Here is a 14,637-nt window from a genome sequence, read left to right as displayed (position 1 = left end):
AAAAAAAAATGAAAGATAGGGTCGGGCAATGGTGGTACACACCTTTGGTCTCAGCACTCTGGGAGGCAGAAGCAAGCAGATCTCTGTAAGTCTGAGGCCAGTCAGGTCTACAGAGTAAGTTCCAAGACAGCCAAGGTTACACAGAGATACCCTGTCTCATGGGAAAACAAAAACTACACACAGAGAAAAGAACAAGGTTGAGTTCCCCAGCCCTCCTCTTCTTCCCATCCTTCAGGCTCACAAACTTAAAGAAGAGGCTATCAGTGCAGGCTTATACATTTATCAAATGATTCTCTCTCTCTCTCCCTCTGTGTGTGTGTGTGTGTATGTGTGTGTGCGCGCACGCACGAGTAAGCAAGCGTGCATGCTCGTGGCTCCCATCCCAACCCAGCCCTCAAGGCATTGACTGAACAGAAATAGAGTCTGAGCTAATTTCCCATAAAAGAGGCAAGGGAGAAGTCCCATACTCAGGCCTAGAGAACGAAAAAACATAGGCTATGGGATGCCAGTGCCTCTGACCTTTAGGTCTACTGATACTTCAAGTATCAGTTGGAAAAAAAACAAACAAACTTGGAGTGCAGCCTCAATTCCTACAGATGTCATCAAGGGTTCTGTGAGTCAGAGAAAACTCAGACTTGGGAACAACCCCAGACCAGTGTAGGTAGGAGTGCCTCCATTGCCTCGGGTCTGGTACAAAAAGGGAGGAAGCAAGAAAAGTACTGACTTGGAACCAGGTTTTATCTGAATAACCAACACAGCTGGTAGGAGGAACAAGCAACAAAGGATGCCCCACCCTATGAACACTTCACTGCTCTAAGAAAAATCTTTTATTACAAATTTTTTTACAAGTAGGCATGGAGCTGACTCCTAGCCTGTAGGCTCTGGTGCTTGCCTTTCTAAAGGCCCAGATGGAAAGTCCTCAGGGCCCTGAAGATCAAAGGTCCCACTCCGAATGGACCTCACCCTGAGTCACAGGCTAAAGAGACCTGACATCCCAGTAAGAGAGAGGAGGATTAATTGAGAACACTCAGGGCTGCCACCTAGACTTTCTGTGAATGTAGATAAGGACCGTCCAGGCTGCTTCAGGGTCAGAGATGTCCTCAGGGAGGGAGGGATAGTAGGGAGTTGGGAGAAGCCCCCAGCATACCCCTAGAAGGCGCCTGGGGACTTGGCAGAGCGCACCTGGCGCAGGAGCAGTACCAGCGCGGCCAAGATCAGGACTGTGAAGAGCAGCAGGAGAGCGACCCAGGAGCTGAAGTGGGTGCCCTTACGTAGTCCCGGGAGGTCAGCGGGAATCAGGTTGGTCAAATTCAGCATATAACCCAGCGCCCAGCCGACAGCCGTGTCTGCGGCCTAAGAGGGAGTGTGTCGTGGCATCAGCCTCCAAGAGGCCGCAACCAGAATCTTCCTGACCCCGCCATTTACCCACCTTCTTTTCGAAGACCACGCCGCTGAAAGAGCGCTCGTCGAAGCGGTAGCCTCGGCTCAGTAGCTGATGTATGAACATGGCTACAGCACAGTAGTCAGCCAGGCGAGTCTGCTGTCCTTGCACTCGGGCCTGAAGCTAAGAAGAGAGGGAGAAGCTATGGCTCCCGGGGTACAGCATCCTCCTCCCCCTACAGCTCAGGCCAAGAAAGGCATACACAGGAAATACACAGAAAGACCTAGTCCAAAACGCCCTTCCCAGGCAGACACTCCTTTGGGATAAACCTCGTGACTTCTGGAAGGCCTTGTGTTCTCCCCTCCCAACAGCTGGATGGAGAGAACAACAAGGATGGCCAGTAGGAAATAGAGGGTAGCAGCATTCTTTAGTTACAGTCAAAGGCACAGAGGTCCGGGCTTAAGTGTTGCTCTCTGATTAACTTGCCCCACTTTTCTGAGACCTTCCTGGGTGCCTAAGATTAGAGGGACCTATTTCTCCAGGAGACATAGTGGCCACCTCACACTCCAGTTATCAGGGCCTCTCTATTCTCTGTTCAGCCCGTGTCCAGGGCCAATCTTCAATTTCTCCAGGCATACCCCAAGCCCTGCTGTGTATTCCTTTCCCACTAGTAGGACATTCTTTCCCACACTTTGTCCTAGTCATCTGCCTTTCTGTCCCTTTCTGCTTTGAGGTCCCTATTGTCACAGAGCCTTTGTGATTTCTGTTCCATGTGTTCTCCAGACCTTGGTTGTAGGATCAGACTCCGAGGAGACTACTGAAATTCTAGCTTACTCAGCCCCAAGCTCCCCATATAAGCCTGGCTACTTCTTGAGTCTAAGGTAGTCAGCATTCTGAAATGACTGAGTCTCTCTATGCAGAGATAAACTAAAGGGGAAAGCTTTCTACCCAGCTATGGAGAATATGGGGACAGGCCTCACCTCAGCCCAGGTCTGGTTGCAGATGGTCTCTGTGGCTTCCTCCAGCTGCTTCAAGGTTCCCACAGGCAGCCCCATCACTGTCTTCAGGAAGTCTACAGTATAGTAGAAAGCAGAAAAGGCCTGTGGGAGAAAGGGGTGTGCAGTCACTCTATCACCACATGCTTAGGGTCTCCCAGCCCCACATCCATCCACCCAGACTCACTATGAAGTTCCCGGCCACGGGAGGCTGGAAGACCCCATTGAAGGAGCACTGGGAAAAGGGACAGGAGGAGACGTTGAAGAACCCAGAGACGAGGTCACGACAGAGGGCAGTGTTGCTGGTCCCTGACAGGCTGACAATGGCACTGCTGTTGAAGGTCTGGGGACGCTGACCCACAGTGCATGGTGACTGGTAGACTTTCTGGAGCAGCACTTGGGTGGAGTAGCCCTTTGGCCAGCAGGGGTGGAAGCGATGGATCTGGGGAGTTAGCCAGAGTACAGATAGAATTCCCCACTCTAGCTACTGCCTTCCACCCCACCCCAGAGAAGCAGCATGATAAACTGCTCATAAATCTAACCTGGGAAACATTACTCTTGTGTTCGTGAGCAACCATGGCAACCATTCCCTGATGGACAAACAGCAAGCCTTTTGGCCAGGTGTGCAAGGTTCTGAGATGATTCCCTGGCTCTCCTAATTCTCGGCCCCCATTCCTGGCTCTCTATACCACTGAGTCCCTCCCCACCTGTCTTCAAGCTGAGGCACACCTAGCTGAAGAAGACAGGGAGACAGGAACCCACTGTAGGTCTCACTGCTATGTGTATAGTCATGGGAAAAAGGAGGCCTCTCTTAAGGTCCCCGAGGTCAGTATGAGTTGCTTTTTGGCTATGCTCTGTTGCCTTTTGTCCCTTCTCCCTCCCTTCCTCCAGAAGGCACCAGTGTGGTTTTGTGGTTGAGTCTGTAGACACACCTGGAGGGCACTGGCCAGAAGCCTCTGGAGAACCTGGTCGCGGCCATAGCAGAGGAAGCTATGGGTGTAGACACGGTAGTGCTGGCCATAGAGCTGCAAATGGACCTCATTTTCTGGATCTTCAGACGGACTGGCTGTCTCGAAGGTGATCTGTGTAGAGGCACCCCCGAGGTCCATAGCCCCCAGTGTTCCCTTCCTTGGCCTTATCCACCGGCCTACCCAGCCGTACTGTGGAGAATAGAGGTTGGATTAAGACTGTGAGCAAGCAAGGCTGGCAGGCTCCCAGGTTCTCCGGGCCAGATGCAGGGCCCACCTTGATGAAGTTCTCCAGCAGGTAGTTGGCAGTCACCCAGCCAAGCACCCCTTCATCCTGTCCTGAGAGGATTCGAGCACCACGGAAGTCAAAGGGGTACTGTGTGAGCGTCTGTGTCACTGCCTCAAGCACCCTGGCTGCGGCCTCTGGGCTGGTCAGGCTGTGTAATGGGGGAAGGGGACTCTGATGGAGCTCATCCCAGATGCCCTCTGCCAGGCTTGCCCTCTTGAGAGCTTGCCCTGGGAAGGGAATTCTACTCTGCTGAAGAGCTGTAGGGTATAGAGACTCACTTGAGTAGGCGCATGCCTGCTGTAGCTCCCAGGTAGAGTGGTGTGCTGGCATATCTGTCTTTGGGCACATCCCGAAGTGCCTGTTCAAGACATTCAACCAGACTCTGGCCCGCCCTAGAAGGGTCATTTGCATAGCTGGAGATGCCACCACCTAGAGGGAACAAGGAGTTGGATCCAGGCTTGGTGGACAGTTTCCAGCATACGCTATTGAAGCTGCTTGGACACACCTTTCCAAATTGGAGACAAAGGGTCCAGGTGCCGCCCAGAGTCTCTGATGCTGCCGCCTGCCTAGTAGATGTGGGCACAGGTGCCAGGAGAAAGGCTTGGATATTGTCAGTCTAGCCTAGAGTCCACAGAACCTACCGGGATACACCCTTAGATCCTCAGAGGCCTACCTGCTTTATCTATAGTATAGAGACCTGTCTTGGGTCATTAAACTCCAAGGCTTCCACCTGTTCCTTAGGGCTTCAGCTTTAGAACATAAAGTACCCATAGCCCTCCCAGGTCCAGAGAACCCAGCCTCTCTTTTTGAACTCCTGCCCCGAGCCCCACCAAGCAGCAAGCAGAGGGGACTAACCATGTGGGCCTGCAAAGCTAAGACCGAACAGGAACCCAAGACCATGCTCACCTTGAACATCACAAGAGCTGTGCTGGCCCACGATGCCTGTGTCATTTTCTTTGTCCGCTGGCCACTTGTAGACAAACATGGACGTGTGTGAAGAGCCAGCATCCAGAACGATGCCATACTGTAGGTGAATGAACTAAGTCAGCCTGAGGGATGTGGGGGCTCCTTTCACATTCCAGCTTTCCATTCCCACCAGTTATGTATCAAACTACACACTGAAGCTCAGGGTCAGCCCAGAGCTTTCACAGTTATACAGCCTGAATGGAAGGGGACCGACCAGGACTTCCTGCGGTGACACCCCTACCCCAACTGCCTGAGGATGGTACTGACAGGCACTAGAGAGTAGACTTCCTGGCAACTGAGGGGCTGTGTCGGGGCAGAGGGTTCCCATGTGGAACTTTGCTCTGTTCAGGAGAAGCAAACATAAAGGCTATTCTTCCTGCTTCCCCAATCTTCTGTGTCTGCTGGGACCTTAGCCTAACCATAGGATGTGGAAGTCAGGTCCACTGGAGGAGTATGGAACTGAGACTGAACGTAGAGGGCTCCAATCCATGCCCCTGCCTGGGCCTAAAAGACAGGAACAGGGAGACGCTGGTGTTACAGAGCAGAGAAGGGCACTGGATGGGCCTTCTTTGCAGCTCCAAGGGGCTGGGCTCCAGCTGAGGGAGCCTGGCTGGACACCAACCTGGGGCATGTGCCAGTTCTAGCCTGGGAAAGGGCTGCTCCAGTCCTCCTGCACAGCAGAGAACTCCTCCAGAGCCAGGCAGATACAATGATTCAACTCCTACACCCCACAGCGCATCCCGCACAGCTACAGAGCTCTTCCCCTTCCATTCTAGGTCCCTGGGGCTGAGACTTCTAGTCCCCACACAAACTCAGCAAAAGACCAGCAAACGGTTAAGGTTAAAGGCTTCAGTCTCTAGCCTGAGGCAGCTGACGATTGGTGATGGAGACCACTTTAGAACCAGCTAGCTTCCTTTGCCCTCTGAGTGGGGTTGGAGGTCCCTAGTGTGTGTTGTCCCTTATCTGGAGCTGAGTCTAGAACCAAAACTCTTCTCTAACGGCGCTCTCGAAGTGCTGCCCGGAAATGGCGCTGGACTTGGGGCGGGGGTTGCCACAGCCGGGGGAGACGGGAACCGCAGGAAGGGAGCGCGAAGAAAGCTCCTCTGCCGCTCGGGCAGCTCCCTCGCGAAGCTGCAACAAGGGAATTCCCACGAACTTTGCGTCCAGTGCCTTGGGGCTCCGGAAGCGTCGCTGTCACCCCGCGGACGCAGTAAAACCAAGTGCGGAACCTAGGACCCGGCCGGAGGCATAGTCCCGCGCTGGTGTGAGAACGCAGAGCATTCTGGCGCGCACCTACAGTCCCCGACAGACACCCCCTAACCCCGGAGCCAGCTGCTTCCCAGCGCCGCAGTGAGCGCGTGCACCTTGAGGGCGGGCGGCTCCCGGACGTCTTGGGTAGGGACGCACAGGAGCAGGAGGCCGGCGAGGCCCACGGCAGCCAGCAGCAGGGGTGGCACCAGTGACACCAACTTTCCAGCCATGAGAACACGCGAGAGAACACAGCGGACCCCGGACAGCGGGCAGCGGGGAGGCCCGGGTGGCCGGGGCCCCAAGTTAGGCGCAGGGGCGGGGCTGGAAAGGTCCCGCCCACATTGAGGCCCTCCCACCGAGAGACCTGCCCAAAGTCCGCCCTGCCTCTTGCGAAGACGCAGGTGAGTGAAGTGGTGTAGGTGACTCAGCAGCAGCACCCCTCCTCCCGCAGGTTCTTGGCTTGGTTGCCCCACAGCTATCAGTCACGTTCTTCCTTCCTGTCCACCCAGCATAGGGGGGTCCCAGCTCTGTCATGGAGAAGGATACCTACCCAGTGTTGGGGTTTGGCTGGGTTGATTCCTAGGCAGCCTTGCTTAGAAAATGCTGCCCCTCGGAGCCAAATTTGTTTTGCCTACATAGTTAAGTTTCAACTACTGAGTCGAGGAAGGGCACACGGGTTCAGCATCTGCTTGTGGAGCGAGCACGGCTGCTGTGACGATTTCCCGGACTAATGAGCACCGAGTGTCTCCTCACCAAGGATGACCTGCCATCATACAAGCCCAAACGGGAAATTGAGGGCAGATGAGTCTCTCTGTCTCTGAATTTTATCTCAGGTCCTTGACCACCCCTGCTACCCTCTTTGCCTAGGAGACAGACACGGAGACCTAAATTGAGGAGGGTACAGAGGAACAGGGGGCAAGTTGCACGGGTCTCATCCTGCAGGAAAAGAGTATTCCAGAAGCAAGGTTGCATCCTGGTCAACAAGAAGTTCCTGGACACTGGCTGGGGGGTGAGGGGGTTGGGAAAGTGCTGGCTCTGACCTAACCCTCCCCCTCCTCCTGATCCAGTAAGCTAGACCGACCAGGCACACAGACAAGACTTCCTGGCCAGCAGCCATGCCACTTCATGCCCTTACAACATGGGAATTCCAGCAACACAAAGAATCCCATCCATGGGGCAGCAGGGAGCCATGTGGTGAGACCACCAGAGAGCAGGGCTGCCCAGCTGAAGAATAGCCTTTGCTGCAGGCATGAGGGCAATGCCTTGGCTGCTGAACAGGCAAGGACAATAGGCCTGGGATTGCTGCCCTGGCTGAGGGTCTGGTGTTTCAGGCCCAGCAAAGGATTCTTTCTTCCAGCTCAGGACCCCAGAGGGGAGGAACTCTGGTGGTGGCTCAATCTCTTCAAAGCCCAGCTTGTGAGGCTCCAGAAGGGAATCTCTGGGTGTGGTCAGCACTGGACACGAGGCTCCAGTTTCCTGCTAGCTCTCCCATTCCATGCTCCCCCCAAGTCTTTTTGTCCATTCCTGGTAGGCCAGAAGAGGCAGAGGCATGAGTGCCCAGGAAAGGAAGGGGAAAAGCTGTGGTCATGGGGAGCTACCAGCCAGTCAGCACCCCTCTCCCAAGCCCAACAGGACTTCCTGATGGGCAACTGGGGACCTGAAAAGATGGAGCAGAGGTAGGGCAAGAATCTGACCCCTGCCCTGGGGAGACATTCATGGCCAAGGCCTCAGATTAGCCTGCCAAGAAGGGTGGAAGGCCGAGAGCTGGGAACAGCCAGGACAAAGGCTGAAGATGGCCAGGGCTAAAGGAGGGGCCCTGGCTTCAGTCCCTGGGCGGGGTGGGCTCCAGATGTGTTGTGTATGTGGCTTGGCTCTGACTCAAGCAGAGGAATTTGGAAGCCTAGAGTCAAAGCCTCCCTCCTTGCCCTCACCCTGCTTGAGGCTTCCGGTTCAACCTGGTAGAACCTTGGCTGCCCTGCCTCAGGTTTCTCAGTGTTCAGAAGCTGAAGTTCCCTTCAGTGGAGAAAGTCCCCAGTAAGGCTCCCTGACCTCTCCCTCCCCTACCCCCCTTTCTTCTTCCCTCTCTTCTTTTTTCTTCTTCTTCTTCTTTTTTTTTTTTAATATAAATTTACTTAGAGAGTTAGATGTTTGGAGCAGAGGTTAATGGCACATACTGCTTCAGCTTCAGTTCCTAGTACCTATCCTAGATGGCTCACAACCTCCTGTAACTCCAGTTTGGGTGTGGGGAGGATCTAATGTCTCTGGGCTTCTTGGGCATCTGCATACACCTGCACAGGTCCACCCCCATCCCTGCCACCGCTAACACACACACACAATACATGCATTAAAACTTTTAAAAATTAAGTAGAATAAGAATTTCTCAGGACTGGCGAGATGGCTCAGCAGGTAAGAACACCGACTGCTCTTCCAAAGGTCCTGAGTTCAAATCCCAGCAACCACATGGTGGCTCACAACCACTCATAATGTGATCTGAAACCCTCTTCTGGAGCATCTGAAGACAGCTACAGTGTACTTATTTGTAGTAATAAATCTTATTTATAGTAATAAGTCTTTGGGCCAGAGCGAGCAGGTTTGACCGGAGCGAGCAGAGGTCCTAAAAGTCAATTCCCAACAACCAGATAAAGGCTCACAACTATCTGTATGGCTACAGTGTGTACTCATATACATAAAATAAGTAAATAAGTCTTTAAAAAAAAAAAGATTTCTCGCCGAGCAGCAGTGGTGCACACCTTTAATCCCAGCACTTGGGAGGCAGAGGCAGGCAGATTTCTGAGTTTGAGGCCAGCCTGGTCTACAGAGTGAGTTCCAGGACAACCAGGGCTATCCAGAGAAAACCTGTCTCAAAAAAAAAGAAAGAAAGAAAGAAAGAAAGGAAGGAAGGAAAAAAAGAAAAAGGAAAAGAAAAAGAATTTCTCAGGGCTGGAGAGATGGCTCAGTGGTTAAGAGCACTGACTGATCTTCCAGAGGCCCTGAGTTCAGTTCCCAGCAACCACATGGTGGCTCACAGCCATCTGTTATAGGATTGGTCCCCTGTCCTGGTGTGCACAAAGACAGCTACAGTGTACTCATATACATAAAATAAATAAAAACAATTTCTCCTACTGCCTTCCTTTTATGTGTATGTATGTTTTACCTGCACATATGTGTATGCCATGTGCATGCCTCATGCCCATGAAGGTCAGGGGAGAGCATCTGGAACTGGATTATGGACAGTTTTGAGCTGTGTGGGTGCTGAGAATGAAACCTGAGTCCTCTAGGGGAGCAACCAGGGCTCTTAATACCAGAGCCATTTCTCCAGCCCCCTAAAATAAATCCTTTTGTTGTTGTTTTGCTTTGGCTTGGTTTTTGTTTTTCCAAGGTAGGATTCCTCTGGGTAGACCCGGATGGCCTTGAACTCACAGATCAGCCTGCCTCTACCTCCTGGGTACTAGGATTAAAGGTGTGCACTGCCAATGCTTAGCTTAATAAACACATTTTTAAAATAACTATTTTTTTTAAGATTTATTTTATTTATTTTATGTGTATGAGTACACTGTAGCTGTACAGATGGCTGTGAGCCATCATCATGTGTGTTTGGCTGCTGGGAATTGAACTCAGGACCTCTGCCGGCCCCAATCGCTTTGGCCCTGCTCACTCCCGCTTGCTCACTCTGGCCCAATTCACTGTAGCTGTCTTCAGACGCACCAGAAGAGGGCGTCAGATCTCATTACAGGTGGTTGTGAGCCACCATGTGGTTGCTAGGATCTGAACTCAGGACCTTCGGAAGAGCAGTCAGTGCTCTTACCCACTGAGCCATCTCGCCAGCCCCTAAAATAACTATTCTTACGTATATGAGTGTTATATGTGTATGGGCAGGAAGACCTCCTAGAACAGAAGCTAGAAATCATGTCAAGCTGCCATACGGTGCTAGGAAGTGAGTCTGGGCCCTTTGCAAATGTTCCTAACCATTGATCCATCTTTCCCATACCCTCTCACCCATTAAAAAATATTTTTGGTGTATATGTGTATGTGAGTTGTATATTTATGTGTGAGGAAATGTGTACACACTGATTAGGCTGCTTGGCAGTCTCTGCCTCCTCAGTGCTGGGTTTAAACATGGGCCACCACATCTACTTTTGTTATTGCTGTTTCGTTTTGTTTTATAGGGACTGGAGATCACATACAGCCCCATCCTTCTGGTAAGCACTGAGCAGACTGAGTTATCCCCAAGCCTAAAGACTTTGTTCTTTATGAATTCATTCAGTCACTCAACAAATACTGGGTCCCAGTGCAAGCCAAAGATAGGTTCTAGGCATACACAGTGAGCAAGTCCTGATCTTGCACTCATGTGGGGTATGTGTATGAAGGGGATATGTCCTTGTTCTGAAGAGAGTGGTAGGCTTCACATAGGTTCAGGGGGAAGAGGGGGAAGGCTGCCTTGTGAAATTCGGCCAGTGTGTAAGTTGTTTTGTGGAAGCGTTCCCATGTTAGACATCCCCACCCCTGGTGACCCGGGTGGACAGTGTTCTTTCCTCAGATGGTGACCTGGCCCTCACTTTTCTTCTTTACTGAATACCGATGTATCTCTAAATAATGTATGGTTTTCCTGATTTTCTTTCACTTTTTTTTAGTTTTTTTTTTTAGTAGGGGGTGGGTAGTGACAGGAGAGCAGGGTTTCTTTGTGTAGCCATGGCTGTACTGGGTCTTGCTCTGTAGACCAGGCTGGCCTCTAATTCACAGAAATCCACGTTCCTCTGCTTTCTGTGTGCTGGGATTAAAGGTCACAGGACTAACATTGGTGGTAGCTCACGCCTTCAATCCCAGCATTTATCCCTAACCACAATGGCATGGACCCTCCCACCATCAATTAGACTTGCCTGCCTACAGCTACATCTAATGGAGGCATAGTCTCCATGGGCACCTCCTCTCAGATGACTAGCTTGTGTCAAGCTGACATAACACTAGCCAGTGCAGCCTTGTTCTGGAGAGGGCTTCTTTCACTCACACTCTGGTTTTGAGAGTAAGCTCTGTGGACGTTGAAGGTGTCACTTACATGTCTCAGTGTTAGACTTTCTGCCCTGTGAATATTCAAAATGGACAGTGGGCTTGGAGCTGTTGTCTGGACGGTATGTTGAGAACAGAATTGCTGGCCACAGCACAGGTCTGTGTCAAACCTCACTAAATGCAGAGTTTTGCTTCAAGACAAGTATAGCCCACCGGCAGGCCCGAGTGTAGCTGACTGCTTTGCTCACTCTTGACTGCAAGTTCACCCTTGGCTTGAGCAGTCTCTAGATTTTAGAGAGCTGTTGGGGCTTTTCTAGCCTCTCTTCTGTGAGACGCCGACTGTAACCTTCAATCTTTTTAGGAATGGTCTGTCCTGGCCTTCCTGACTTGCAGGCTCTTGCTGTGTGGCCTGGGTACCAGGTGCTTGGGTGGCAAGTTATTGAGGCTCCTGAGTATCTGCAGTCTGTTCTAGGCTTGCTCGATTAGGCTCATGTCTCAGTAAGTACAGTGAACTCATGAGATATTCCCTAAAGGCCTGTGGTTGGCTGATAGCAAGCCTTCCATCCATCTGGATGATGCTTGTGTGGGTGATGTGAGGGAACAGCTCTAGCTCTTGTGTGAAGAACTGAGTGTCCCAGCATCACTGTCACCTTGGCCTGTATGTACTGCCTGCTCTGTCTCCATCTCTGCCTGAGTCCATCTCAAATGTGACCTCTGCTCTGGGATCTCCAGGACTCTTCCACTCATCCCAGGGAACCCATCCCCAGGGCTTTAGGACAGGTCTTGACTGGAGGGAAAATGCTTCCTCTCCCTACTTCCTTTTTTGGTTTGTACTTTTACGTGATTGGTTACTTTGGTTTGAGACAGAGCCTCATTGTGTAGCCAAAACTAACCTCAAACTCACAATCTTACTTCACCCTCTTGGGTAATTAGAATTACAAGTGAGACCTACTATATTCTACTTTAAAAAAAAATGGGAGAGGGTAGCTGCTGGAGGGATGGTTCAGTGGTTAAGAGTGTGTACTGCTCTTCCAGTCAATCAGAGTTCCCATCATCCATGTAGGGGGGCTCACAGCCAGCTATCATTCCAACTCTGGGGGGGGTCTGATATCCCCTATGGCCTCTGAAGGCACTCCCTTCACACACACAAACCCATACACAGACACACATAATTAAAAATAAAACAATTAAATTCTAATAAAAAAAGTCTCTAAAGCCTTATTTTAGGAGCTAGAGAGATGACTGTAGTTAAAAACACACACTGGCTGGGGGGATGGTGCACACCTTTAATCCCAGCACTTGGGAGACAGAGGCAGGTAGATCTCCCTGAGTTCAAGGACAGCCTGCCTGGTTTACAGAGTAAGTTCCAGGACAGCCAGGGCTATATAGACAAACCTTGCCTCAAAAACCAAACCAAACCAACCAACCAAACAAACAAACAACCCCCAAATCCACATGTGGCTTTTGCAGGGGACCCATGTTCAGTTCCCACAGCTCACACGTGGCTCCCACTGCCTGGAACTTGAGTTCCAGGAACACTCTCTTCTGACCTCTGCAGACTTCTGCACACATTTTTCACATATGTGCACTCAGACACACACAGTGCACATACGAAAAAATAATAGTTAATTAAATAATTAACTAATTAAAACCCTGTGCAATTTTCTTAGACTCACCACTGGTACATTGATTTAATTTAAATTTCTGAAGATTCCTTTCTACTGTTTATAGAAATTTAGGTGACTTTAAATTTTTAAATGTTATTATTATTTGTATGTGTGTGTGAAGTCAGAGGACAGCTTTCTGGAACCAGCTCTGTCCTTGCGCTGTGGTACAGAGGACTAGAAGTCAGGCCATTAGGCCTGGACAGTATCTACTCCTGAGCTGTCTCATTGGCTTACTCTCAGTTATTTTTTCTACACAATAATTTCATTTTGCACTGTGTGGTACATCTCAGGAGTGTTCACTGTGGACATTTTTTTTTTTTTTTTTTTTTTGGTTTTTTTCAAGACAGGGTTTCTCTGTGTAGCCCTAGTTGTCCTGGAACTCAGAAATCTGCCTGCCTCTGACTCCCAAGCGCTGGGATTAAAGGCGTGCACCACCACCTCCACTGCCGGCCACCATGCACGTTATTGAAATGGCTTCCAAATCACAACCACTTTGATGTTTGGGATGGTTTATAAATACTTGGCCCAGGGAGTGGCACTATTAGGAAGTGTGGCCCTGTTGGAGTAGGTATGGTGTGTCACTGTGGGTGTGGGCTTTAAGACCCTCATCCTAGCTGCCTGGAAGTCAGTATTCTACTAGAAGCTTTCAGATGAAGATGTAGAACTCTCAGCTCTGCCTACACCATGCCTGCCTGGATGCTGCCATGCTTCCCCTTGATGATAATGGACTGAACCTCTCTGAATCTGTAAGCCAGCCCCAATTAAATGTTCCTTTATAAGACTTGATTTGGTCACAGCATCTGTTCAGCAATAAAACCCTAATAAAGACAATGTTCAAGCACACACTAAACGTGTTCTTGGTTGAGGGATGAAAGATTTTAGGTACTTAATATTCTGAGCATATTGAATTGCTCTCAGCATAATTCAGTTAAATGAGGTTTTTGTTTGTTTGTTGAGACAGAGTTTTTCTGTGTAGTTTCGGCTGTCCTAGAACTCTCTATAGACCAGGCTGGCCTCAAACTCAGACATCTGCCTGCCTGCACCTCCTGAGTGCTGAGATTAAAGGCACCACCTGGCTTAGATGAGTTCTGTAAGTTCAAAGCTTTGAAAAGTGAATAGGTTGTAGCAATATCAGTGTGTGTTCCAGAGAATTCTCATTATAGAGCCACTTACCTGCTTTTGATCTACCCACAATGGCTTTGGGAAGATCAGGTCACACTTGAAAGGGGCTTGGCACTGTGGTAGTCACACTCCATCCCTGTATCCTTGATTTCTTAGTCACTCATGCTTTCCAATGCTCAGAAGTGCTTTTAGCAATATTGCTTATAGCCAGGCATGGAGACACACCTGAGATTCTACACTTGGGAGGCAGTGTAGGCTAGCCTGAACTCTAGACTAGTCAGTCAGGCCTACACAGCAAGACCCTGACTCAAAGGGGGAAAACCAAACTCATTTTCAGGTTTTCCATCAGGAACCTACCTTCTAATTGGTCGACAGTAGCTCCTAGGTCTTAACTGGTTGTCCTCATTTGTAGTATTGTTGGCATGGCAGGATAGTCCAAATTAGCAGCAATGATTTCATCCCAGTTCTGGCTTGTCCGTCAATATTCCAAGAATCTTCACCTTGATTACGGCAGCTCTTACACATGTCCCGCTTCCAGGGCTCACCATTGGGTCACTGTCACCCTAACACCCAGGATATTTGTTCCTGTGTCCCGGATCTTTTATGTCTGAGGGATGGCACTGAAGTCCCGTGTATATTTCTCCTAAAGGACAAGTTTGCAATGTAAGGGGCTTTGCTTTCCTCACATCTTGTTTAATTAGTTGTGAAGGACCTTTCCTTACAGTCTCTATTTTCCATTTGACCTCCCTAGAATTCAGTCACCATCTGAAACACTTTTTTTTTGTCTTGTTTTTCAAGGCAGTGTTTCTCAGTGTGGCTCTGGCTGCGTAGAATTTTTTCTGTAAATCAGGCTGACCTTGAACTCACAGAGATCTGCCTGCCTCTGCCTTCCAAGTGCTAGAACTAAAGGCATGTGCCACAACTGCCTGACCCCTTTTTCATTTTTGAGAAAGTCTCTGAGACCACTCTTGGTGCCATAAAGAAGCCACTGATG

General features: G+C 50.2%; 1 protein-coding gene across 1 annotated transcript; it reads right to left on the bottom strand.

Annotated features, from left to right (window-relative positions):
- Positions 1–809: 809 nt before the first annotated feature.
- Positions 810–6,171, bottom strand: Entpd2 (ectonucleoside triphosphate diphosphohydrolase 2). The gene is made up of 9 exons (XM_031369342.1): positions 5,964–6,171; positions 4,540–4,657; positions 3,912–4,062; positions 3,622–3,781; positions 3,309–3,536; positions 2,564–2,818; positions 2,362–2,481; positions 1,430–1,564; positions 810–1,353 (listed from the first exon to the last, which is right to left on the bottom strand). Exons 1-9 carry the CDS (start codon positions 6,078–6,080, stop codon positions 1,150–1,152), a joined length of 1,488 nt encoding a protein of 495 aa, XP_031225202.1. The 5' UTR covers positions 6,081–6,171; the 3' UTR covers positions 810–1,149.
- Positions 6,172–14,637: the final 8,466 nt, after the last annotated feature.

Source organism: Mastomys coucha, unplaced genomic scaffold, assembly GCF_008632895.1.
Source record: "Mastomys coucha isolate ucsf_1 unplaced genomic scaffold, UCSF_Mcou_1 pScaffold15, whole genome shotgun sequence".
In the NCBI taxonomy this organism is placed as follows: domain Eukaryota; kingdom Metazoa; phylum Chordata; class Mammalia; order Rodentia; family Muridae; genus Mastomys; species Mastomys coucha.
Note: the sequence above shows the minus strand (reverse complement) of the source record. Positions and strands in the feature narration are given on the sequence as shown.